The sequence below is a fragment of the Gambusia affinis genome, linkage group LG13, assembly GCF_019740435.1.
Source record: "Gambusia affinis linkage group LG13, SWU_Gaff_1.0, whole genome shotgun sequence".
In the NCBI taxonomy this organism is placed as follows: Eukaryota; Metazoa; Chordata; class Actinopteri; order Cyprinodontiformes; family Poeciliidae; genus Gambusia; species Gambusia affinis.
Genome location: NC_057880.1, coordinates 26623891 through 26647800, shown reverse-complemented (window position 1 = coordinate 26647800; position 23910 = coordinate 26623891). Strand labels below are relative to the sequence as shown.

The following is a 23910-nucleotide window of genomic DNA, read 5'->3' as shown; positions in this document are numbered from 1 at the left end:
GCAGAGAGGCTAACATAAAGCCAGCCGCTCCAGTGTCTCTGGGGCCCAAAGTTTAAAAACCACATTCTGAGTCATAACCCAGCAGCTAACGTCACTCAGAGGAGGGAGGAAGAACCAACATGGGTGATGAAGCAAGAGCAGAAGAGAGCCATGCAGAGCGTCCTGCACCAAGCATCTCCATACTTGTCTCTGTTGCATAAATGTGTATCTAAGTTAATGTGAAATATTTCCATGACTATTTTTTTCTTTTCTAAAATTAGAGTAATAAGTTACAGAGGAGGAGCTGCTTGCTGACAGCAGATTCCTAAAACATGAATGGTTTAAATTGTTGAATGTGAGTTAAAAAGGTAACACTAGTAATTTAAGTTAAAATCTTTTTTTTCTTTTTTTAAGAACATTCAAAGGATATTTCCTGTTAATTGGTGCTATGTACCTGAACTGAACTGAATTTAAACAAGTTGGTTCATAAAAACTGAGTTTTAAAGACTGAAACCTTTTGTTGTGGTCTTAGTAGACATTTTCTTCCTGTTGATAAAGAAAACTGACTTATCACATCATCTCTGTGCCCATTTCCTTTAATACAGAAGTCAGATGTCACAGTTCAGACACCAGATGCTGGTTTATATACAGAAAGTTCAGACTGCAGACCGTTGAGATGAGAAGGACAACTGGCTGAAAACAGGAACCGTTTTAGGATCTTTAAAAATTTGAAAGGTAAATATATTTTTTATTTAGCTGTACAGAAAAGCAAAAAGCACTTTAATTTAATCTTTTGCTGAAAAATGTATCCCATATTTTTAATGTAATAGAGCTGCTTAAACAGTAGAAACTGAGCACATACTTTAAATACAAATTATTTTCCACTCATTATTTTCAAGAATTACAATTTGTAGCTTTCTTTTAATTTATTTTTATTTTTATACTATAACACTTAAAATGTTTATATTTGAAAAACATCCTTTCCCAGGATTTTCCCTTTAAAAGAAATTTAATAGTACATTTATGAACTAAGCTAAGAGAAAAATCAAGCCTCTATTATTTATTACTTTTCTTTTCTCATGCAGGTTAGATATTGAGGAATGGGAGATTCCCTCGGTCAGAACTTCTTCAACTACACTGATGCATCAAACAGAACCAGTAACGGTTCTGATGAGAACGACGTTTTGTACGTGGGAAATTGTGTCTCTATTGTCGTTGGATTTCCTTTGACTCTGGTTGCCATGTTTGCTGTTTTATCAAAGGTGAGTTCTTGTTAACTTAGATGTAGCTGCAGGTTTGACATGTTATATGTTTTATGTTAATATTTGTTCTCTCTGAGCCTGGGTCTAAGAATGGTTACTCAAAAATAATGATAAAAAAAAATCAGAAATAATAAAAAAATAAAACTGTGGAAAAAGAATTAAATAATTGCTGCAGGCAGTTGGAAGGAAATCTTCTGTCTTTATTTTCATTGTGTTTCCCCTGCAGGTGAAAGAAGATAATGTTGCTCCAGTTTACATCTTCAACCTCCTGCTTTCTGACGTCATCCAGTACTGCAGCAGAATTCCTATAATATTACGTACTGCTAATGTTTGGTCTCATTGTGCCTTCGATTTTGGCATCACAGCCAGTATTGGATTCATGATGTGTATCTCCCTGGAAAGGTAAATATCTTTTCACATGCATGTTATTGTTTTTTTCTGACACTATTACATCAGTAAAGTCTGACAGCATGTATCTTTTATTTCAGGTATCTGGCCATTTCCAAGCCGCTGTGGTACAGATTTAAACGAAACATCAAGACATCTGTGCTGGTCTGTGTCATCATCTGGATCCTTTCTTTTCTCTATAATATTAGCATGTATCTCTTTTTAGGATTACAGATTAGAGTAATCATCCAGGGTGCTGGTCTCCTCCTCCCTCTTCTCTTGTTCATCTTCTGCCTGGTTGGGACCATTAAAGCTCTGACTGAAGCTCGCAGTGTCTCTGCTGATGAAAAACGTCGAATTGTTTCCATCCTGGTTGTGGTGTTGCTCATATATATTTTGCTTTTCATCCCCAATATGATGTATTATCTGTTGGAAAAACCCTGGGAAGATTCAATCTTCTGGACTGTGGTTACAATTGGGCTTTTTCTTAGTCCTCTTGCCGACTCATCCTTGTATATTTTTCTGAGGAAAATTGCATTTAACAAGCTTGGGGCCTCATTGTGTTGTGTAACGTCAAAGAATCAGGAGATCAGCACTGATGATGTCATGATGTCAGTTTCTCGATCTACAGGAGTGTAGGGGCCCTCAATGCACAAATATCTTCACATGTTACTTTCTGAAAGTTTTCTTACGGATTATCTTTTTCATAATCTGTTATATACCCTCTGAAAAATTCAAACTCAACAATTAAAATGACAACCTGCTTGATTCTGAGTTTTCTTTCCTTCAGTATCCGAGACATTTTTTTAATTGTTTGTCTTTGCTCGTTTCACGTTAATTTTAGCCAAGTACAACGTTTAGAAAGTGTCAAACATTTTCATTTGAAAAAGTTTCTGCCACCCACCAAAAAATACTGAAAACAGTAAAACTTTATTTATTCAACTATAACTTCAGTGTGTCAACAAGGCAGAAATGTAAAATTAGTTGAGATTTAATTGAAATGTTTGTTATTTAGAACAAAATTATCCAATTTGACTTTACATTTAAATACAAAAAGGGACAAAATTTAATCATAATTTCTCCAAACCTTCCCAGCAGGTGGGATGACTTGAAGTTGTAGGTTTATAATTGTGTAATCTGTTCCATTTTGTGTTTTGTAAATATTAATATTAATATTAATATTAATGTTAATATACTACATATTTGTAAGTTAGGAATGAATGTTGAGGGTTGAGTTGGAGGATGATAAGAAATTTGCTACACTGTAAAGGTTTGTTTTTGTCTCAAATATTCATCTTTTTGTCTCTTGATCTGAAAGAACAACTTTGTATTCAGGATTAAATTTCCTTAACAATATTTTGAGAGTGTGATATTTCTTGTTGCACACAGGTTCTACATATAATGAGTAGTTGGCAGTCTGGATGGCCTGATTTCAAAATAAAGTTCAACAAACCAATATTTACTATACTTTAAAGTCTGTTGATTTTATTTCATTTAATTCTTTTTCAGGCAGTGATGGATCTTTACATCTTACACTCATGTGGGTCTGGAGGAAAAAACACTATTTACTGGTCAGTAAGGGAATTAAATAAAGTGTTTTGATGTTAAAGAAACTCAACGTTTATGTTTATAGTGGAAGAAGGTCCTAAAAATTGAAGATCCTTTTACAGCCAAGATAAGGTATCTATATTATGTAACAGATCCATCAGTTATTTTCTGCATCTACTTGAAATCAGAAGTGAGAAATTCATTTTAATTTCTTACAGCTGTGATGGTTTTATATGTCAGGTTGAGCCGATTTATTTTTCAATGGAAACAAACAAGCAAACGTTTGACTATGAAAGATTTATTAAGAATCTGTTTAAGTTTTGAAAATTTAAAATTATACAAATTATATTTTCTTTATTATGTAGACAATATTTAATTTGTCTCTGTTGCAAATTAAATATTGTCATTTGATTTTCTTATTTTTATTTTTCAACTATGAATAAAGTCCAATTTTTTCTGGATTTCAGATGTTAGTATGATAAAGATGATCCAGTGATATTTTCCCAATACTTCCTTAGAACAAAGATCTTATGCAACTTATCTGAGATGTAATATGAATATCTGTCAAATATGTGAAGACATTGAGGATTTTGATCAAGACAATCAGAATTAAGGATATGTCAGGGAAAAAATAAATTAATGATAATCATAATAATAACATTTTGTCCCTCGTGACATTTGCCGGTTACAAAGTAACACAAGCTCATTCAAATTAAACTCTTTTCCTCCATTTGTTTCCAGTTTTCTTTAGATCCAGTCATTGTGTCACAAAAACAGATTGAGACAAAATGCAGATCATGTTTGACATCACAAATATGTTTTTTTAAAAGATTATTCTAAAGTTTCACACGTCACATCCTCTTCACTTTCCCTGTTGTACATATATTGTCCACATGATGTCGCACTAGAGCAACAGAAGAGCATCATGAGTGAGTAAAGTGATGGAAAACCTCAGTGCATCATGAAACAGAAACATAAAGCTTCTGAGAGGGAGACGAAAAGAGGACATGGTGAACTGTGACCTGGTAAAACAAGACAAGTAAAGTTTTTTTATACAACACAATTCATGGAATCCTAAATGTTCCACAGCACATCAAAGAAAATAATAATAACTGTCAAAACTTTGGCTGCAGCTAAACCTACTGACACTTTCCTGATACGCTATATTTGACCCTGTAGTCAATTTGATGTCACTCAGTTACACTCATCAGATCCAGGCCCAGAAACCGGAAGAGTTTTACCAAAACAGGAATTGTGGTGGATCTGTTTGAGCTGGTGACAAGAAAACTTAAATCGTTTCTCATTTTTTTCTTTCAATCAAATGCCTGGACCTCAGTTTGGTAGAAGATAGGAAGTCTGAGTAGTTCTGGGGTCAAAAGCAGCCATGCCTGTTGTTGGCGGTTCCTCCTCAACAACCTTTGACTCTTGTTACTGAACTAGGTCTGTTGTGTACAGGCTGAACTGATGTGATGCATCAACCAATGAGAATGTATGTGAGGGAAGGTTTCAGATAAACATCCTTCACTGGCCCTCATGGGGGAGAGTCAGGAGTGACAGCAGCAGAGTGACAGACAAAATGAAGTCTGGATAATCTCAAGAACACAATCTGTGAAATAAAAAAGATTATTCAGTTTAGTCTCCTGCAACCTGAAGATTGTTACAGATCATAATATTGACTTGTTTGCAGTTTTATGTCCAGAAGTTTGTCCAAAGTAATGTTTTTATGCTTTGTTGAAGGCCATACATGATTTCAGAATCTAATCTGAATTCTACAAGGACTGATTGAAAAAAACAAAACTAAAAAACTTTGCAGTTTCTGTTTTATTGAGGCGCCAGCAGAAAAGCAGCAGGGTCTGTTATAATGCCAAATCCTGCATTTAAAAACTTTTGGATATCAAACAATTTTGCATATTTTTGTGACTATTAATATCTAGACACCTTTCATTGACGTTACATTGAAAACTCAGTGGAAACGGAGAGTTACAGAGAAAGAAGAAGCATGAAAGTGAGTTTGGTATTCAAATAAGAAGGAGACATGTGCATGACAGGGTGTGCAAATGATTTTCAGTGGAAACAAACTGCATGTATTTTCCCGTGATAAATTCTGCAGACTGTTAATGCAGAGAGCAAACCTTCAAACACCAGAGGAGAGAAATCATCTAGAAGGGCCCTGACAGCTTTCAAAGGTAAACAATTTGAATTTATATCTGGAAATATAAAAATGAATGTAACAGGGAAGATGCTTTAGTATTTTAGTTGTTCATTTTGAGTAAAGCAAAAAAATCTAACAACATTTTGAGTTATCTCTTTTTCAAAGAAAATATCCTGAACATTTTGAGTAAAAGTTTTCTGATATCCACTCAGTTTTTATCAGAATTGCTCTTTTTAATGATCAAAACCAAATCCTTAACTAAAGCAGGATTTCATAACTTTTGTTTTCAAAACGTTTAATACTTTTGCTTACATTTTTATTTTGAAAGCAAAACTTCATATCTTTCTTCTCAAAACTTATTTTCCCGAAGCTATTTATCACAGAAGTACTGCGGTGAGTTCTTTTGGGTCACCTCACAAAGTCCGGTTCCCATTCTGGTCTAATGCAGTGACTTTCAAATTTCAGGCCACCAGGGGGCGGTAGAGCACCCTCAGAAAGTTGGAAGATGAGAAAAAAAATTCAAAAAATAATAAGAATGAAATAAATTATAATAAATATTTAGTTGTATGTTTTTACCATAAAATCTGGTCTATTTTTAAATGTTTGGTATTTTAAAATATGAGCTAAAATAATTTATTGAAACGTTAAACTCATCTTTCTAGTTGGCTACCAGTCAAATTTATCAGGTTAGCATAGCCAAAGGAAATGCGAACTGGGAAGTGTGGAAAGTACTGGTGAACTGAAGTGAGTCAGAGTCTGTTGTCGTCAGTTTGTCTTACAGCTTTCACAAACTCTCCACTTCTGTGTCACAAGTCATGTAGAGTCACCAAGCTGGGATTTAAATGTCCATCACTGTTCAAGAATCCCAGAAAGAAAAATCTCAGCTGGCTAACATTTTCAGTTTGAGGTGCATCCGTGGTGGCTGTGATTTTTGGTGCAGCGTGCAGCATCATCACATGGCCTAAATGTCCCACATGTTGTTTTAAAAACTCACAATTATCTTTATTCACTTAGCAGTTTTTATTCAGTCTTACATCATCGCAACCCATTAGATTCTAGGAGCCGTTACTTAATTATAAGATTTCCTCCTAAATGGTTTCTTCTTGGGAAAGCATTAAAACCAACATAAGAGATAATTTTCCCTACAGCCTGAAGAGCTCTCCGTTTCTTCAAATCAATTAATGCTACAGAAACCAAACAGGATTTGATCTCAGAACAGACGTTCCCTGCCCACAGATGAATGTGAGAGCATGTTAAAGAATCTCGGTGGCTGCATGAATCTAACTAGCTTTGGACAAACAAAATGTAAGTTATGCACTCATAAGATTATTATTGCTAATAACTTTTCACATTTAAGAGTTATATTTGTTTTCTTGTCATTCTGCTGTTGAGATGATTCAAATCAAACTCCTGAGAGCAAATGATTCATATTTTTAAGGTTTAACTGTTACAGACTGAAATATATTGTTTTGTCTTTTTTATTCTGTGTGAACATTGTTTTGTGTTTGACCGAAATGGGAATTTCATGTGTTTTCATCAGTCGAAGGACATTTATTGAGACGATGAACAGTGATGAAGATTTCCAGTTCTTAGAACAGTTCAATGCTGTGGATTTTCATTCAGATCTGCTGCATATGCAGACAGTGAACATTTGGTTTTACTAATGCACATCCACTGCACCCTGAAGATAAATGTCTAACATTATGATTGGAGCAGATTTCCTGCACTTGACACAACTTGAAACACATGACCTGTAAGGACTTTCATGGTCAACTATTGGATGAAAAATCATCAACCTGCAGAAAAATCTCAGACAGCTGACAAATATAAAACAGTGTTACTTTACAAACTATGCAAACTGTGTTGTCTTTGAAACTATTTACTTTCTATGGAGAAACTTGAGACAGGATTTTGATGCGGATGGTAGCTGAAAATATCTCCAATCTGTGAAACATTGTAACCTTAACCCAGTTTAACAACTAACATCTACTGTGATACCAAATCATCCAAACTGAATCTGGTCAAACGAAACTAAACATACAGCCCTTACTTGAAAAACAAGAAGAATATAGAGAACGTTTTTATATTCCGTTCAAGATTTGTACAATCATGCAAAAGCTTTAACTGAACAATGTTTAAATGAAATGAAACCATCATTGTTTATGTTTATAGTCACTCTGCATTCAAAAATCAGATTCCACGCTGAGGAATGAAAGTTTTCCACATCAACTGGACATCATGGGAAAATCATTACAACTCCAGCAACATGATCTTCAACGCCAGCGACAGAAGAAACAACAGTGATCAGAACCCTGGTGATTACAGTGGATTCTTAGACTGGATCAATTTGATCACCATTGGGATTGGACTTCCTTTGACTCTGGTGCTCATAACTGCAGTTTTTTTACAGGTGAGTCCAGTGGAACTTAACGAAATTGTTACTTGACATATTGCTTTTTCCTTTATATATTGTTTCACCCTCAGCATTTGTGGAGGAGGAATCATCCCACATGTTACAAACATTCCTGTTGGACTTTTTCCTGTTTTCTGTCCTGCAGCTGAAAAAGGATCAGGGATCTCCAGTCTACATCATCAACCTTTTCATTTCTGATCTCGTTCAGCTCTGCAGCAGAATTCCTATGAGTTTATCTATAGATGATGTCCTCCCTGGTTTCTTCTGTATATGGGGAATATTAGTCAGTGTGGGATTCATGATGTGCATCTCAGTGGAAAGGTGATTATGTTTCTCTGTATTTTACATTTCTACCTCACACCGTTAGCATGTCTGTTCTTCAAACACTAAATAAGTTGATCTTTTATTACAGGTATCTGGTCATTGCCAAAGCAGTTTGGTACAAATTCAGAAGAAACAGCAAAACATCTGCTGTGGTCTGCATTGTGGTCTGGATCCTTCCTCTTCCTTTATTGCTAGCTATGCAATTCAATCCATACATGCAGATATATGGATACATCTTGACATTTATTTTCCTCCTCCCCTTCCCCTTGTTCATTTTCTTCTTGTTTGGAACCATCAAAGCTCTGTCTGGAGCTCACAGAGTTCCTGCTGATGAGAAAAGAAGAATCGTAGCGATTCTGGTTGCAGTGCTGCTTATTTACACAATACTTTTCTTGCCCATCATCATTTTGTTCCTGGTAGACGACAGTTTGACTCTTCAGACTGTGGGTTCCATTTGTATTTACATGAGTCCTCTTGCAGACACCATTTTGTATTTGCTGATTCGAAAAAGCCTTCTGGACAAAGTTTTAGCTTCGTTGTGTTTCTGTAAAATGTCTGATGGTCAGGAGACGAGCAGCATGGAAAACGACAGCATGATTGTTCCAAGTACTGACCCTGTTTGATCTGTAAGGGGATTCAGAAGTGATTTCAGATTAATCTGGGTTTGTTGTGTCTCAGGATTGATTAATCTTAAACAAACAGCAGGGATTAATAGGAATTAATCCCTGCATTCATGTAACTTAAAGCTACAGAAATAAACTGTGGCTAACTCCACATAATCTGCTTTAATCTCTGAACAAACCTAACATTTGTGGGATTTTATTTATTCTCATTAGTATTTTTTAAATGTCCATTTTCACATTATCTGTTTTAACTTTAATTGCTGAAAGTTAATAAGACTGATTTTGCTACAGTCTCTGTTTCACTCCAACGTTTTAGAGATTTGTTCCCAGTACAACCATAACCAGGATGAATTAGTTACCAGTAAACTATGATTCAAATGTGTTGATAAAAAGTTGCTAACTTACTTAAATTCAAATGAAATTTATTTGTATTTTTATTTCTGCACTTTATTTATACATTTCACGTTTACTTATAAAGTCTTTTTGTTATTACAATAAAATTTTAATTTTGAAATATTTACTCATCCAAAAGCTCTGAGAGATTAACGGTACTGACGTTCATTACAGTAAAATAAAATGTAATCCAGACATGGAAACAATTTAAAACAATGATGAAGATAAATAATTGAAATGAATCCCTACTTTGCAATTATGTAACTTTTAAGATGAGTTATAATTGTGAGCAGGTGAAATATTAAATAATGTTCCAGGGAAGTAAAATACAGATTTGAAGATAAACCAATCCATCATCATTATGATATTTCTTTATTTTATCTATTGAATGACATTTTTCAAGTGGAAGTTTCTCTTCGTTTACCAGCAGAGACATAATTTCTTCACCAATTTCTGGGGAAAAAATACTAAAACTAAAGAAAAAAAACATATTTTATAGAAATTGTATTGCTTGAAGAAACCTTTGTTATATCAATCAGGGTCTCTAAATAAAATTCAGAGATGATATATGAATATATAAAATGAATTGATACCAAATAGAAAATTCTATCATTAGAAAGGAAATTGAAATGAAAGGGTGATAAATTTATGTTTACAGACAGTTTATCCATCAGATTTCCTTATCAGTGAACTTTGTTTCTTTACAAAACCATTAAAGCCAGTGCATTAACTGCTAACATCCATTTCAAAGCTTTAAATTAATAACTTTCCTCTAACCAACAGCTCTAAGTGCTACAGAAAAAAATCACTTAGAGCTTTAAAAGCTTGATTTGATCTAAGAACATCAGTTTCCACTTCAGTGAAATGACAACATTATCAGCCGTCTGGAAAGCAGCTGGCTCAAGAAATCTGGAAAAACTAAAGGTAAATTATACTTTTATCAGTTTATTCTTTCAAGTAATATTATGAATTATTTAAAGTTTGTTTTTCTGATGCTGATGTGGTGATCAGAACGTTTAGGATTCAGACAGCAAATGATTTGGTAAATCATTATTAGTCGAAGAGTTTGACATTAAACAAACCTTTTCAATGCAAGACAAAGTATATTTTATCATCCAGAACCAAAACATTTAGATTAAAATGACTTGCTCTTATATGATTGTTGATTCTATGTTGCATTGTGTTTTTGTGTTTGATTTGATGTAAAGCACTTTGAAATGCCTTGATGCTGAAATGTGCTATACTAATAACATTTGATTGATTGATTTATTCACTGTAAAAGAAAATTTGTTGAACCAACTTAATTGAAGTGCTTCAATTGGTAACAAGTAATTCAATTAAATTTATCCAACTCAATTCATAAAGTTCAACTGAATTCATTAAGTGTGTTTAAAATGACAAATATACGGCAGACTTCCTCAAATCATTTAGCTCTTCAATTGAAGACATGCTGCCCTGCAGTCGCTCCAGGATCTGTTCCTGATGTTTCAAGACATCAGATGTAGAATAGAAACACAGGATTCAACTTGTTTCTGATTAACTTTTTAGAGTGTTTTATCAGGGACAGATCCTGTGTGCTGTGGTGGAGCAGCGACTCATCAGGAGACCTTAGTCCTCTATGTGGAGGTCACAGGTTCGATGTCAGTTGCTGCATGTCTTCTCATTCTTATTTATTAATGCAAACCAATTTAATAAATTAAGTTGGACAAACGATTTTCCATTTTAAGTGTACAGGATCTTTTAAAAACTAAAATAACATGTTAACTTGAATTTAAGGTGATTTAAATTCAAGTTTTATTTTAAGTACAATGTGAGTGAAAATGTAATTTTGGATATTTTAGTTTGAGTTGACTTTCTGTAGAATTTAGTCAAAGAGATTTGAATTATTTATTAGAGAAAAATAAATAATTTGAGAAAGACTGACTTAAAATAGTTATGTTAACATGCTTAATGAATTAAGTTATAAAAACTTAATAAATTAAGTTGGATGATTGTACGCTCAAAGCTGACCTATAACACTGAACATATGAACATTGAGCAGCTCAATGTGAACTTTTATGGTTCACATTGAGCTGCAGAAGCAGAGCAGCCACGGTGAAGTTTAAGCTTGACTCCTACCTTGATGAATTCTCAAAAAAATCTTCACAGGGAGTTGATATAAATGTCCATGTAGGTGAGTCTGTCTAGTTTGAGTGAAAGCAAGTATGTGAGATCTGCATCAGGGTGAACTTCAGAGGTCCAGCATTGACTGCGAGGCAACAGTGGTGTGATTGGTGCACGCTCCCTGTCCAATGCATCAACTATTAAAAACTATAAAATACAATAAACCCATCTGCTTTCAGGATTAATTCTCCCCTGCCAGTAAAATATGCACTGCAGCAGAGAAAATTTCATTAAATCTTTTACAAAAACAAAAACAACTCTTAGTCTAGCAGGGAGCAAGTAAAGCATGGCGGCCCACCAGGCTTATAAGACACTGGAGGAAAATCTGTATACACTACAATGCAAAAGCATTTGCTCATCCATCCAAATTATTGGAATCAGGTGTCCCAATCACTTCCATGGCCTCAAGTGTATAATATCGGAACGCAGACTGTTTATACAAACGTTTGTGAAGGAATGGGTCACTCTCAGGACCTCCGTGAATTTCTGACCGTGATTAGATTCCACCTGTGCAAAAAATCCAGCTGTGAAATTTCCTCACTGCTGAATATTCCACAGTCAACTGTCAACTGTAGTCTAAGAAAATGGAAGTGTTTGGGAATTACAGGAAGTGGAAGGCCACGTCACCTGATGGAGCCGGGTCAGCAGATGCTGAAGCACACAGTGCAAAGAGGACGCCAACTTCCTGCAGAGACAATCACTACAGACATCCAAAGTTCATGTAGCCTTCAGATTAGCTCAAGAACAGCAAGCAGAGAGCTTCATGGAAAGGGTTTCCATGGTGACCAACTGCATCCAAACCATGCATCACCAAGTGCAAAGCCTCTTCCAACATAACTGTAAGCACAAAGCAAGGTCCATAAAGACATGAATGGAGAGTCTGGTGTGGATGAACTTGACTGGCCTGCACAGAATAATGACCTCAACCCAACAGAAGAGCTTTGGGATGAATTAGACTGAAAGCCAGGCCTTCTTGTTCAACATTAGTGTGTGACCTCACAAATAGAAGAATGGTCAAAAATCCCCATAAACACTCCCAAACCTTGTGGAGAGCCTCCAGGAAGAGTTGAAGCTGTTCTACCTACAAAGGGTGGACCCAACCCTAACCCTTCCAGCCTTCCATTTGGAAGGTTGGCTTTTCCCCTCACCCTAACCCCCGAACCCTATGGATTAGGAATGGGATGTGACTTACTGAGTCAAGGCAGGTGAGAGAATACCTTTGGCAATACAGTGTGGAAATCTCTAAAGAGATGAAATATTCACCTTGTTCCTTTCATGATAGTGGATTATTTGGTTTTTTGTCTTTTTACTATTTTGTTTTCATTCCTTTATTTAACAAGGACATTGATATAAAATATCCTTCCTGTATTATCAAGTTTTTGAATTATTTGCATTCAGTATTGTGCTCAATAAAAATTATAGTTTCATCTGTGTAGTCTTGTCTTTTCAAAGACCTCACTGATACCAAATGTGATATTTAGTATCTGGGAAAGAACTGAGATTCTGACACAAGATGGTTCTCTGCATGTCAGATGATTGTCCAGGTGTGGAGTAAGTCATTGGCATCTTTTAAAAGTGTGATGTGGCCTAAAAGAACATTGAACAATTTCAAAAATGTATCTTACTAATGGCAGAGTGGAATTTATTTCTATAATAAATTAGACATGAAAATGTCCAAAACAAAAATCCTTTTCATTGTGTGAGTTTCCTGCAGAGGTTTCCAGTTAAACATAAAACCTTTACCTCCAAACCTCATGCATCACTGTTCATTCCACAAATAAATCTTTCTAATGAGTTGCAATAAATGTATAGAAACCACAGTATCACAGTTGAAAATATCTTAATAAAATGTTTGTTCAGAAGAAGATCTGAAGTCGATCTGTAAAAACTGGATGCCCATGTTTGTCTTTTTCAGGTTGGACGGTAAATGTTAGGATTTACAAGTTATACTTAAACAACAATAATCTAAACATTTATCATCATTTCTGTTTACAGTTACTCCTGTCATCAAACTCCTGGTTCAACACTGAAGGATGGAAAAGTTGAACTTCAACATGTCTTGGGAAAACAGTTTTAATTACAGCAACAAGAACCTCAACTTCAGTGACACTCATTATAACCATAGTGATGTCAGTGATGTGGATTTGGTTGATCAAATTCTAATGTGGGTGAATTGGATCACTCTTGCCATTGGACTTCCTTTAGTTATTATAGTGATGATTGCAGTTTTTTCCCAGGTGAGTACAAAACATTTGTGGCCTATTTATTCATAATGGATGAGATATTTGACTATCAGCCTGTTATTTAAACTGTGATTCTCTCTCATCAAGTTGTGTCTTGTCTCTGGAAATGACTGGAATATGTGGAACAGGAAACTTTCTACATGTTGATAATATTCATTTTTTCTCTGTTGTGTTTCTCACAGGTGAAAAAGGACCTAGGTGCTCCAGTCTATGTTATCAACCTTCTCATCGCTGATCTCATTCAACTCTTCTGCAGATTTCTGATGTATCTACTTGGGGAAAGTCTATATGGAAAAATTACCGCTGGCATCGTACTTTATAGTCTACTTGTTAGTGTTGAGTTCATGATGTGTGTCTCTTTTGAAAGGTATTTTTAAATGTTTATCTCTCTTCTGTTCTTAATAACCTTCAGAGACTAAACATATCTATCTGTTATTGCAGGTATCTGGTCATTGCCAAGCCACTGTGGTACAGATTCAGGAGAAACATCAAGACATATGTGGTGGTCTGCATTGTGATGTGGATACTTCCACTTCTCTTTCTGGTATTTGATGTTCTGACTCCATATGATAATGTGTTTTCCATCATGATCACAGTTCTTCTCCTCCTGGCTTTTCCCGTGTTCATCTTCTTCCTGGTTGGGACTATCAAAGCTCTTTCTGGAGCGCTCAGTGTCCCAGCTGATGAAAAACGACGAATCGCAGCCATTCAGGTTGTGGTGCTGATTATTTACACTCTGCTTTATCTGCCCATCATCGTTTGGGTTCTGGGTTTCATTAAGAAATTAGATTCTCAATTCTACTTTATTTTCCATTTAGTGTCCATAGTTTGTATTTTCCTTAGTCCTCTTGCAGACACAACTTTGTATTTGTTCATACGGAAAAGCATCCTGGATAAGTTCCTGGCTTCAATATGTTCTTGTAAAATATCTAACAATCAGGAGACAAGCAGCACAGATTATGAAAGCAGGTCTGCAACAATTACTGAGACTGTTTAAGTTTTAATATCTGTTATGATGCAAAAGAGCATCAACAATAATCAGTTTGCTGCAGCTGATTTTGACAAATCACTTTTCTTCTGCTATCATCTCCCTGTAACTTCAAGGTAATTTACCAATGAAAGTTTAACTCTCATAATGACTTTCAGAAATAATAATTTCTACATTATTGTAATTGGATCTGAACTAATATTTACTGGTATAATTAAATGCCTTTAAACATTTATTTTCACGTCCTGATGGCTGTTTCACAGAACTATGACTGCAGATTCAGCCAGGATAAAGTAACCCACTAAACTTAGAATATTCACAACTTAAACAACTTTAGTTTGACATTTAATTAAAAGTATGAATAGTTTAAATCACACAATTAATAAAATTTACTTATTCAGATTATAAACATACGTAGTGTCTCTATTAAGAGAGCTGCTGCTGATGGGATACATTTTATTAGCTTTGTTGTAACTTATCTTGTCAGACAGTAAAGAGTGTTTTGGAACAGGTCCGACCCGTTGGCTTTACCTGCATGAACGTTAACATTCCTCTGGTTCTGATGTGCAGACTGCTGGGTCCCAATATCCTGCACCGCACCAAACAGAGCCATGCCTTGAATGATACACACATGATGTTTGATGCTGGTTGCATCTTGACCAACAGTGAGACAAAGTGGACTTGCTCTGTCCATGACCCTCATGCTGACAGATGAGCTTTATTTCACTGCTAAAATAAGTATGAGAATGAAATATGTGAGCATGCACCAAGTCATTAATACACTGTAGTCAACATTTTATCCAGATATTTACATGCCTGCAAAATGTTCTAATATTTAACATAGACATGTTTGTCCTGTGTAAAAATTAAGATGTGTAGCAAAAAAGAGTGAGATAAATAATTCTGCTGTCAGATTCAGATGCTACAATATTGATGTCCACTGTTCATTTTTCAGTTGAAAGTGGTTCATTTGAGCAAATGACAGGATGATACATGATGTTTTGTATATGTAGAAGAAGTGGTCAGGAAATGTGCAGTACCTATGTACCACAAATCTAGAATAAACTTTCATAAAACTGTAAAACAGCTGAAACACTGAGTTCCTTAAAATTAAGACTAAAGACACAACTGCTTAGAGTTGCTTTGGACCCATAAACACTGGAACATTGACCAACACATCTAATATGTATAGATGATTTTAATCACAGGACTTGACAACATGTACAGGAAGAGGAAGAGGAAGAGGAAGAGGAAGAGGAGTGAGTCTGAGGTGGAGTTAGGAGGCAAACCAGAGGAAGAGGCAGGAGAATAATTGTGTCCGTTTTCATCACTACAACATCCTCAGGAAATGATTTGTGACCTACAAGAGGCTGATGGAGTTCCTCTCACTCTGCTCTTCGTTCCTTAACCTAATTGAGGAATTTTTCTCAGCATGGATAAAGAAATTATAATGTTATGTAATTCCTACAACACTGCATGTACTTTTCCTTAAGCAGATTGTTCTATGTTTCCATCTAATAAACTTGACAGTTTGACTTCAGATGACAATACTGGTCCCTTCAGTCCTTCCAACAGAAAATCAAGAACATCCACAAATTCATTTCATTTTAAAATAAACCTTCTAAACATTTTCCTCTGGTCTCATGAAGGCATTTAAACACGACGCCTGAATACAGTCAGTGTTTCTAGCGCTGCTGCTGCATGTTCTGATTGTGCTGTAATTGCACCTGACCTGCCTTTTCCAGATTAACGATGCTTCTTCCAGGATGTTGTGTGGATGTTGTGCATGCAGCTCATCTTGTCTCATTCACTTTGCAGCAACTTTTGCTAAAGTTACAAATCAGAAATATCACATTCCAAAATCTGCATTGAATGAACTGCTTTGACATTGAAGATGGTATTGCACTCATTACAATAACAGCACAAATGTGCACAATAGAAATACTGGGAGCAGGTTTTCCAAAGTTAGTCTTTTCAGGTCATTTCTGTCCATGGCAGCAATGACCGTCACCCGTAAGAAACTGTTTGGAAATTATAGTCCTCAAAGAATAATGTGAAAACAAGTGGCACCAAGAGAAAAAGATAAAGTTAACTTTTGGTCTGGACCAAACAAATGGAGCAAAGAACTCCTGAGGTGAATAAAGCCAAAGATTTCTAATTCTATTAGCAAGAAATGACACTTTGTCTTCTGATTTCCTTGAGTTGCCATGGTAGATCATGTTATCTACTGTTCATTGTGGAGAGTTTTTTTATATTTCTTTACTCAGAGATGTCTTCTGGACCCACAGTTAACTAATTGACACAATAGAATAGAAATATAATTTGTTATCCCACAATGGGGAAATTTCTGTATAACAGCAGCAAGTTAGACAATAAACTCACATAAAAATATTACATAAGGCAAAATAAAGAATTAAATGAACTGTGTAGTAAAGGTTGGATTTTGACATACCACCTGTTCTGAAACCAAAAACTAAGAACCACAGAGGTAAGAGTGTCTGCTTTGTGCTCAGTTCCTGCTGTCCTGGGTTCTAAACGGGGTTCTGGTCAGTGATGTTGCCGTCAATCATGACTGAAGCTCTCTGAGTTTTCATGTCTTTTTTTTAAGAGAATCTTCCAGTTTTATGGTATCTATGTTTCTCTGGTTTAGGTATATGTTTGGCCTATAGAACATTTCTAGATGTCAAGTTGCATGTACTATTTTTGCATTTGTTTACAAGCCCTGTCATTAAAGAAATGTGGAAGTAGATAAAATCAGCTTTGGGGGATTTTTCCTGCTCATTATGCACAGACTGTTCATTGTTTTAACTGATAAGATTTACATGATAGACTGTAATATAAAGCCTGTGGCTCCACTGAGCTTCATGACACGAAGGTCTGATGTTATCAACTCTACCTGAAGCAACCCTTTGTTCTGTGTTCCTCAAAATATGTGTATTGTTCTAATGTAATGAAATTAATCATGCGAATGAAAATGAAAAGAACCGTATAGATAGAATTACTTCAGTATTTTCTGACTAATACAATATGTGGGAATAACACTGAAGACCTTCAAAATTTAGCTATGATTATAATTCTCATTTAGGAAAGAACATTTCAGAATGACAGACAACATTAAATGGGGATCACAATTCCTTTCAAAAGTCACAAACATCATTCTCATTTCACATTTGGTCATATTAGATCTTAGAAGCAATGGAAGTTAAATGTATTAGAATATTTCTAAATTGACCAATCATCTTCAGAGGACAGCTGATTTTTTAAAACTCGTATTATAATCCATTGGTGAGTGTAATAAGGTTGTTTTAATGTGTAACTGGAGATCAAAATATGTTCACATCAAAACTACAGAACCCGTTGAACATTACACATCAGTTGAAAGGTGGGAACCTTCAACATAATGGTTAGTATTGATTTTATCATCAAATAAAAAATACATTTATTGAAGGAGGATGAAGACCAACTGAGAATCAATGCCTGTTTGGGACAAACCCAAAGCAGGCGTGTCCAGATAATGTCTCTGTTTATCAAACATTTGAATATCTAATATTGCTATAAATAGATATTGGGAATGCAGAGAACACAACTTCTGATGCATCTCTGCAGAATTCACTGAGGATTAATGATTAATCTCTAAGGTAAAAAATATGAAATTTAATTCTATGCATGCAGTATTTTTTAAATAACTAAAAATAAGAAATTAGTTCTTATCTAATCATCATTACATATTCAAGAACAAAAAGAATGAAAACTGTTTATTTGGATATATCTGGTACATCAACATCTCCCAGAGAAAACTAAAGTATGATGAATTTTCTGTTGCTCAGATTAGCTGCTGTGTGAGATTATAACTAATCTATAATGATTATTGTCAGGACACAGAGCTTTTGGAAAAGTTTTATCTCCCACAATCTGTAGTTTTGTATTGTCTGTTCTTTTGACAACAACTTCTTTGCTCATTTTCATAATGTACTGGAGGAAAATCTAATTTGATTACTGTCTAATTCTAAACTTGGATTCTTTTTTTCATAATTAGATATTATTTTGGTCTCACTCAAAGGTTTTGTGACAAAGGTCAGCTAGATGTTACTTTTTATGTAAGTTATAGAAGAACTCCATACAACTTAAAAATGATGCTCCATTAAAATGTACTTCCTGTTTTGTATTGAAGGTAAAATGTTTGAGTTATATTCAAAGCTTAGTATTGTAGAGTCTTTGTCCATATTGTCCTGCTTTCATGTCTCCCAATTTGTAGTTTAAAAGACAATTATCCCTGATACTGACCAAATGTATGTAAACTTCTGAATTCAAGAATAATTTAAAAGATAAATCTCTAAAAAACCTTCTTCCTCAGTTTTCTGGCATTCTGCAAATTTAAATAATTTTGGTAATTCTAATTTAACCTAAAACAAGAACGGTTTGGTGTGGTGAGAAATAATTCATGTCTTTTTATTCAGCTTATGTAAATATCTGGTTCCGACTTTCAGAAGAGAACCTGAATTGAAACATGGCCATTAATTAATACAGAGTAGCAGAACTGTTAAACACAGAAAGGATTTCTCAGATTGGACAGGTGAATATAGATTTATAGATAACAAACCTTAAGGACTCTGCATTATGATGGGTCGTTTTTACCAGTATATTTTGATATCACTTAGATTCTGATGGTAAATGTTAGGATTCACTGCTTATGCTTAAGCAACAATTATAAATGGTTTAACATTTATCATCATTTCTGTTTACAGTTACTCCTGTCATCAAATTCCTGGTTCAACACTGAAGGATGAACGAGTCGAACTTCAACGACCCATCATGTTTAATCCACAGGAACATGAGCGTCGACTGTATGGGTGCAGTTACTTTAGATCCTTTGGCTGCAAAAGTCTTAAACTGGATGAATTGGGTCAGCATTAGCATTGGACTTCCTCTAATTTTTATGGTGATGATTGCAGTTTTTTTTCAGGTGAGCACAGCATAATTTTACGCTACTAATTTAGAAAGAATGAGCTATTTGACTATCAGCCTGATACTTCATCAGTGGCTCGAATTCGTAAACCTGAGACAAGAGCTCTTGTCTCAGGTTTACGAAAGAGGATTAGGGCCACCAAAAAAAATAAATAAATAAATTCTGAGAATAATGTCAGAATTCTGACTTTCTAACTTTAATCTCAGAACTTTTTTTTTTTTTCGGTGGCCCTAATCCTCTTCCGTACAGGTTGAAGTCTGTCTTGTCCTTAGAAATTACTAAAATCTGAGGAACAGGCAACAACCAACATGTCAAGAATATTTTTGTGTCATTAATATTTTTTCTCTTGTCTGTCTCTCAGGTGAAAAAGCGTCAGGAGGCTCCAGTCTATGTCATCAACCTCCTCATCTCTGATCTCATTCAGCTCTGCTCCAGAATTCCCATAGATTTATGTCGACTCAGTAAAGATGATTTCACATACCTGAAAATTGTATATTTTTGTATAATGGTCAGTGTGGGATTCATGGTGTGTATCTCCTGTGAAAGGTAGGTTTCCATGTTTACTCCTCTTCTGTCTCATATAATCACATTAATCTGTTCTTAATAGGACAATTATTCCAACCTCTTCAAACCAACCCAGGATCAGGATCAGACACTAAACATCTCTATCTGTTATTGCAGGTATTTGGTCATTGCCAAGCCACTGTGGTACAGATTCAGGAGAAACATCAAGACATATGTGGTGGTCTGCACTGTGGTCTGGATACTTCCTGTTTTTTATACAGTACTTAACTATGGGATTCAGGAGAAGGAGATGGCTGCTCACTTCTTCATAGTTTTTCTCCTCCTGCCCATTCCCTTATTCATCTTCTTCCTGGTTGGGACTATCAAAGCTCTTTCTGCAGTGCTCAGTGTCCCAGCTGATGAAAAACGACGAATCGCAGCCATTCAGGTCGTGGTGCTGATTATTTACACTCTGCTTCATCTGCCCATCATCCTTTTGCTCCTGCATGACATTGAAGCATTGAAAGGGGAATCCTGTATTGCCTATGCTGTGGGTTATGCTGCTGGTGGTCTTAGTCCTCTTGCTGACACAATTTTGTATGTATTATTTCGGAAAAGCATCCTGGATAAGTTTCTGGCTTCCCTGGTTGTTGTAAAATATCCATCAATTAGGAGACGATCTGCACAGAGCAGGAAAACGGAATGGCTGCAGATATTGAGACTGTTTTTGTTATGCTGCCTGTTTTGATGCAGAAGTGTGTCCACGACGATCTGCTGCTTTTGAGGATTACCAACAACAGAGAACGGGTTTAAATACTTGGTTTTTCAAAAATGTTTCATTAACTCTTTTATTGGCTAAATATCTACTAAAAGCAGAATGTAATGAATCAGCTCCTGAAGACAATCTGCTTCATTCACTAAAGACTTTGATTCCATTTGATTTCTCTTTATGTACCTAATCTCTTCAGAACATTTCTCTGGTCATTATTTAGTTTGTGTGTTGAATCTTTATTTTTTTTATGCTTTTGATACAAGTTTTGTACATTGTTAGATTTTCTCTGTAACTCTATATCAGTTTATGATACCTATGTTAGGAGGTAACATTCCTACAGAAACGTTAATGGAAGTGTTGCATCTGGGAAAATTGGCATTAAATGCTCCATGTAGCAAAAATTACTCTTTCTTTTACCAGCTGCAAAACAGCATTGCTCACAGAAACAACAGGGAAACATTTCTTTATAACTTGGTTAAAGTTAGCTAATGTTGTGTTTTCCTTTTATCTCTTTTAGCTAGTTGTAAACCTACAGCTAAAGGAAATGAGATGTTAGGAAACGCCCTCAAAGCTCAGGGTAAAGGATATGACACACTACGTGACGCCCTCTTCAGGGCGTAGCTTAGATAGAAGCTAACAAAGTGGATCACCAACTGTTTTTGGATGCCATTTTGTCTGTTAGCTCTTAAAGGTAGCATGTCAGAATGGACCAGCTGTATTTAACTTTAATAAATTTAATTCATGAATTCAGCTCACTGACTCTTCTTCAACCTCATACTTAGCATGGAGAACGTTTAATTCTTCACACTAACTTCAGTTAAAACTGTGAAAGGTGTTAACCTGCGGTGCAGAAATGTGTTGTCTTTCTTCATCAAGTTTCTGCTGTCTCAATTCAGTGGCCAATCCTTCGAAGGGTCAGGTCTGCAGGGCTCTCAGCAGCATTAGCTAGTGACTGTTGGTTAGCACCTATAGCAAGTACACTTTGACTGTGGTGAGTTCAGGAGGCCCAGAGCCAGAGCTCAACTGCAGGATTGCAGAGTTAAACACAGTAAACTGGTGATTCTGCAGCATCGAGCAGGAATACAAACTGGAGAGCTCTGTGTTTACACGACAAATAACAACATCAGTATTAACTGTAAATCCTGATGTTTAACACAATGACATCATGAAAAAGCCTCCTACCTCTCTGGCTTCTACAATAAATACATTGCAAGCAGCAGGGCCTAACATGCAGCTATTTTACTGTATGAAAAATGTATGGTTTGCATAAAATTACACATAATAACCAAATGCAACTTTTAATAAAATACTTACGAATGACAGTTGTGTCGGCTGTAGAAGTTCCCCTTGCAATCATGGATCGGCAGTTCGATTCCTGCCTTTGAGATTTCAATTTGGTATATAAAGGACATTATTGTTGAGGTTGGGCTTTCAGTAGGACTATGTCATGTCTTCAGTCCTCCACTAGAGGGAGCCAAGGAGCTGCTGATCCCCTGCTGCCTGATCGCAGTCTGTCAGTCTCCTCTACCAGAGTTTATGAGCTGCTGGTTGCCCGTCCTTCGGTGCCTGAGTATTTGTGTTTCCCCTCTGTTGTGGTTTCTTTTAAAGGTGTTCTCGTGACTTTCTGGAAAAGCTCCGTGAGCCGTCCTGTCTTCTCTCCATGCCTTCAACAACATCAATAAACTCTGATCTAAATCCCATTTTTGGCAACGCTCTGCTCTGCTCCTCTCTCTTCACATCGGCTTCATGTCCGCCCTCCAACGTTTAATTCATCCAGCAGCTCCTTCAAGACCTCTCTGAGAAACCATCTTGGCTTGAACCAGTGGCGGCTCCAGACATTTTTGTCTGCAGGTGCAAAAGGGGAGCTCAGCATTTTACTGAGGATGCTACGACGGATCTTTTTTTCCCTATAGTTATCAACACACATGCATTAGTATTGTTATTTTAATCAGACTGATTTGCATTTATAGCTATAGATGACTTCCAGATAATATTACATTGTTTAGCTTAAAACAGCATTCATGACAAAGGGAATAATAGTGTTCACCCTTGTCCCTAATGGGATCGGGAGGGTTGCTGGTTCCTCTCCAGCTACGTTCCAGGCGAGAGGCGGGGTCACCTGGACAGGTCACCTGGACAGGTCACCAGTCTGTCGCAGGGCAACACAGAGACACACAGGACACACAACCATTCAGTTTTAAATTCAGAAGATACAAATCAATACTGGAGCTCATTGGTCTCTCATAAGGCTTAAATCTCTTTCATTTTGATTTACTTTATTTTTTTTTTTTTTTATCAAATTCACGTCTGTCCCCTTTGGATGTTTTTTACTCTCCATTATTTTCAGATCTAAGTCTTGGCTTTAATCTGGTAATAATGCTGATCCACCAGATGAGGGCGTTGTCATGTTGTATTCATGAAACTTGGGAATTTAAAGTGTTAAGTTTGTGTTGCAGATTCCATAAACTGTATTTACACAATAACATGAACTACAGCCAGATCTTTCTGACAGCAACCAAAACCATGTAAATACTGAGAATCATCAGATTTCCTTCATGTGGGTCAAAAATGAACCTTTGATCATAACAGAGTTTCCCTTAAAAAAAAAAAAAAAAAAAAAAAGTCCATTTGGAAATTATTATTTTGGTCTCATCACTGTAACAAGAGCAGCTCATCAAAAATATCAAACAAACACAACACTGGTCTTCACATTACAGAATTAATGTTTGTTAAGAAATGAAATGAAATAATGATGGCCTGAAAAAACAAGAAGCTTTTAGTGACATTTATTATTCATTAGATTTCCTCCTTAATTGATGCAAAAAAAAAGAACCTTAATGACTAACTTGCATCAGAAAGTTACAGAATTACCAGTTTCATTTAATAAGCTCCATCTAAGTGCTGCACAATAAAACCTGAATGGGACAGAAAACAATGACCAGTTCAGTCGACCAGTGAGTCGGTGGATTCAGAAGCTCCTCTGTGACTGGAGGAACAGAGACTAATGTTATGTAACTCAAAGGTAAGTTATTTTACCTCTGATATTAGAATAGGTTTCATTAAACAAAGAAATATTTTCTTAGAAAATTGTTGTCGTTGTCAGGACTGCTGCTAAAGCTAATTATGCTTCAAAGACATTCATGTTTTACAAGGTGTGGGATCTGTTTCTACAATGTTTGTTTTTGGTAATAAT

At 35.7% G+C, this 23910-nt stretch overlaps 3 protein-coding genes and 1 pseudogene across 3 annotated transcripts; all 4 read left to right on the top strand.

The window, feature by feature from the left end:
• The first annotated feature begins 1079 nt into the window (after positions 1–1079).
• On the top strand, positions 1080–2471 carry LOC122842761 (ovarian cancer G-protein coupled receptor 1-like). Its single transcript, XM_044136903.1, has 3 exons — positions 1080–1241; positions 1468–1643; positions 1730–2471. The coding sequence occupies exons 1-3, from the start codon at positions 1080–1082 to the stop codon at positions 2265–2267; spliced, it is 876 nt and encodes a 291-aa protein (XP_043992838.1). The 3' UTR covers positions 2268–2471.
• Positions 2472–6543: 4072 nt separating this feature from the next.
• LOC122842468 (G-protein coupled receptor 4-like) lies at positions 6544–8768 on the top strand. The gene is made up of 4 exons (XM_044136378.1): positions 6544–6633; positions 7501–7738; positions 7887–8062; positions 8154–8768. Exons 2-4 carry the CDS (start codon positions 7538–7540, stop codon positions 8686–8688), a joined length of 912 nt encoding a protein of 303 aa, XP_043992313.1. The 5' UTR covers positions 6544–6633; positions 7501–7537; the 3' UTR covers positions 8689–8768.
• A 4509-nt stretch (positions 8769–13277) lies between these two features.
• On the top strand, positions 13278–14484 carry LOC122842488 (mas-related G-protein coupled receptor member A7-like). The gene is made up of 3 exons (XM_044136418.1): positions 13278–13481; positions 13670–13854; positions 13929–14484. The coding sequence occupies exons 1-3, from the start codon at positions 13278–13280 to the stop codon at positions 14482–14484; spliced, it is 945 nt and encodes a 314-aa protein (XP_043992353.1).
• Positions 14485–19258: 4774 nt separating this feature from the next.
• LOC122842760 lies at positions 19259–20617 on the top strand (annotated as a pseudogene).
• Positions 20618–23910: the final 3293 nt, after the last annotated feature.

Coding starts and splice junctions, on each gene's coding strand:
- LOC122842468 (XM_044136378.1), top strand. CDS start 7,538: ATGAAAGTTTTCCACATCAACTGGACATCATGGGAAAATCATTACAAC. Junction 7,739..7,886: donor TAACTGCAGTTTTTTTACAG/GTGAGTCCAGTG, acceptor TCTGTCCTGCAG/CTGAAAAAGGATCAGGGATC. Junction 8,063..8,153: donor ATGTGCATCTCAGTGGAAAG/GTGATTATGTTT, acceptor CTTTTATTACAG/GTATCTGGTCATTGCCAAAG.
- LOC122842761 (XM_044136903.1), top strand. CDS start 1,080: ATGGGAGATTCCCTCGGTCAGAACTTCTTCAACTACACTGATGCATCA. Junction 1,242..1,467: donor TGTTTGCTGTTTTATCAAAG/GTGAGTTCTTGT, acceptor TTTCCCCTGCAG/GTGAAAGAAGATAATGTTGC. Junction 1,644..1,729: donor ATGTGTATCTCCCTGGAAAG/GTAAATATCTTT, acceptor CTTTTATTTCAG/GTATCTGGCCATTTCCAAGC.
- LOC122842488 (XM_044136418.1), top strand. CDS start 13,278: ATGGAAAAGTTGAACTTCAACATGTCTTGGGAAAACAGTTTTAATTAC. Junction 13,482..13,669: donor TGATTGCAGTTTTTTCCCAG/GTGAGTACAAAA, acceptor TGTTTCTCACAG/GTGAAAAAGGACCTAGGTGC. Junction 13,855..13,928: donor ATGTGTGTCTCTTTTGAAAG/GTATTTTTAAAT, acceptor CTGTTATTGCAG/GTATCTGGTCATTGCCAAGC.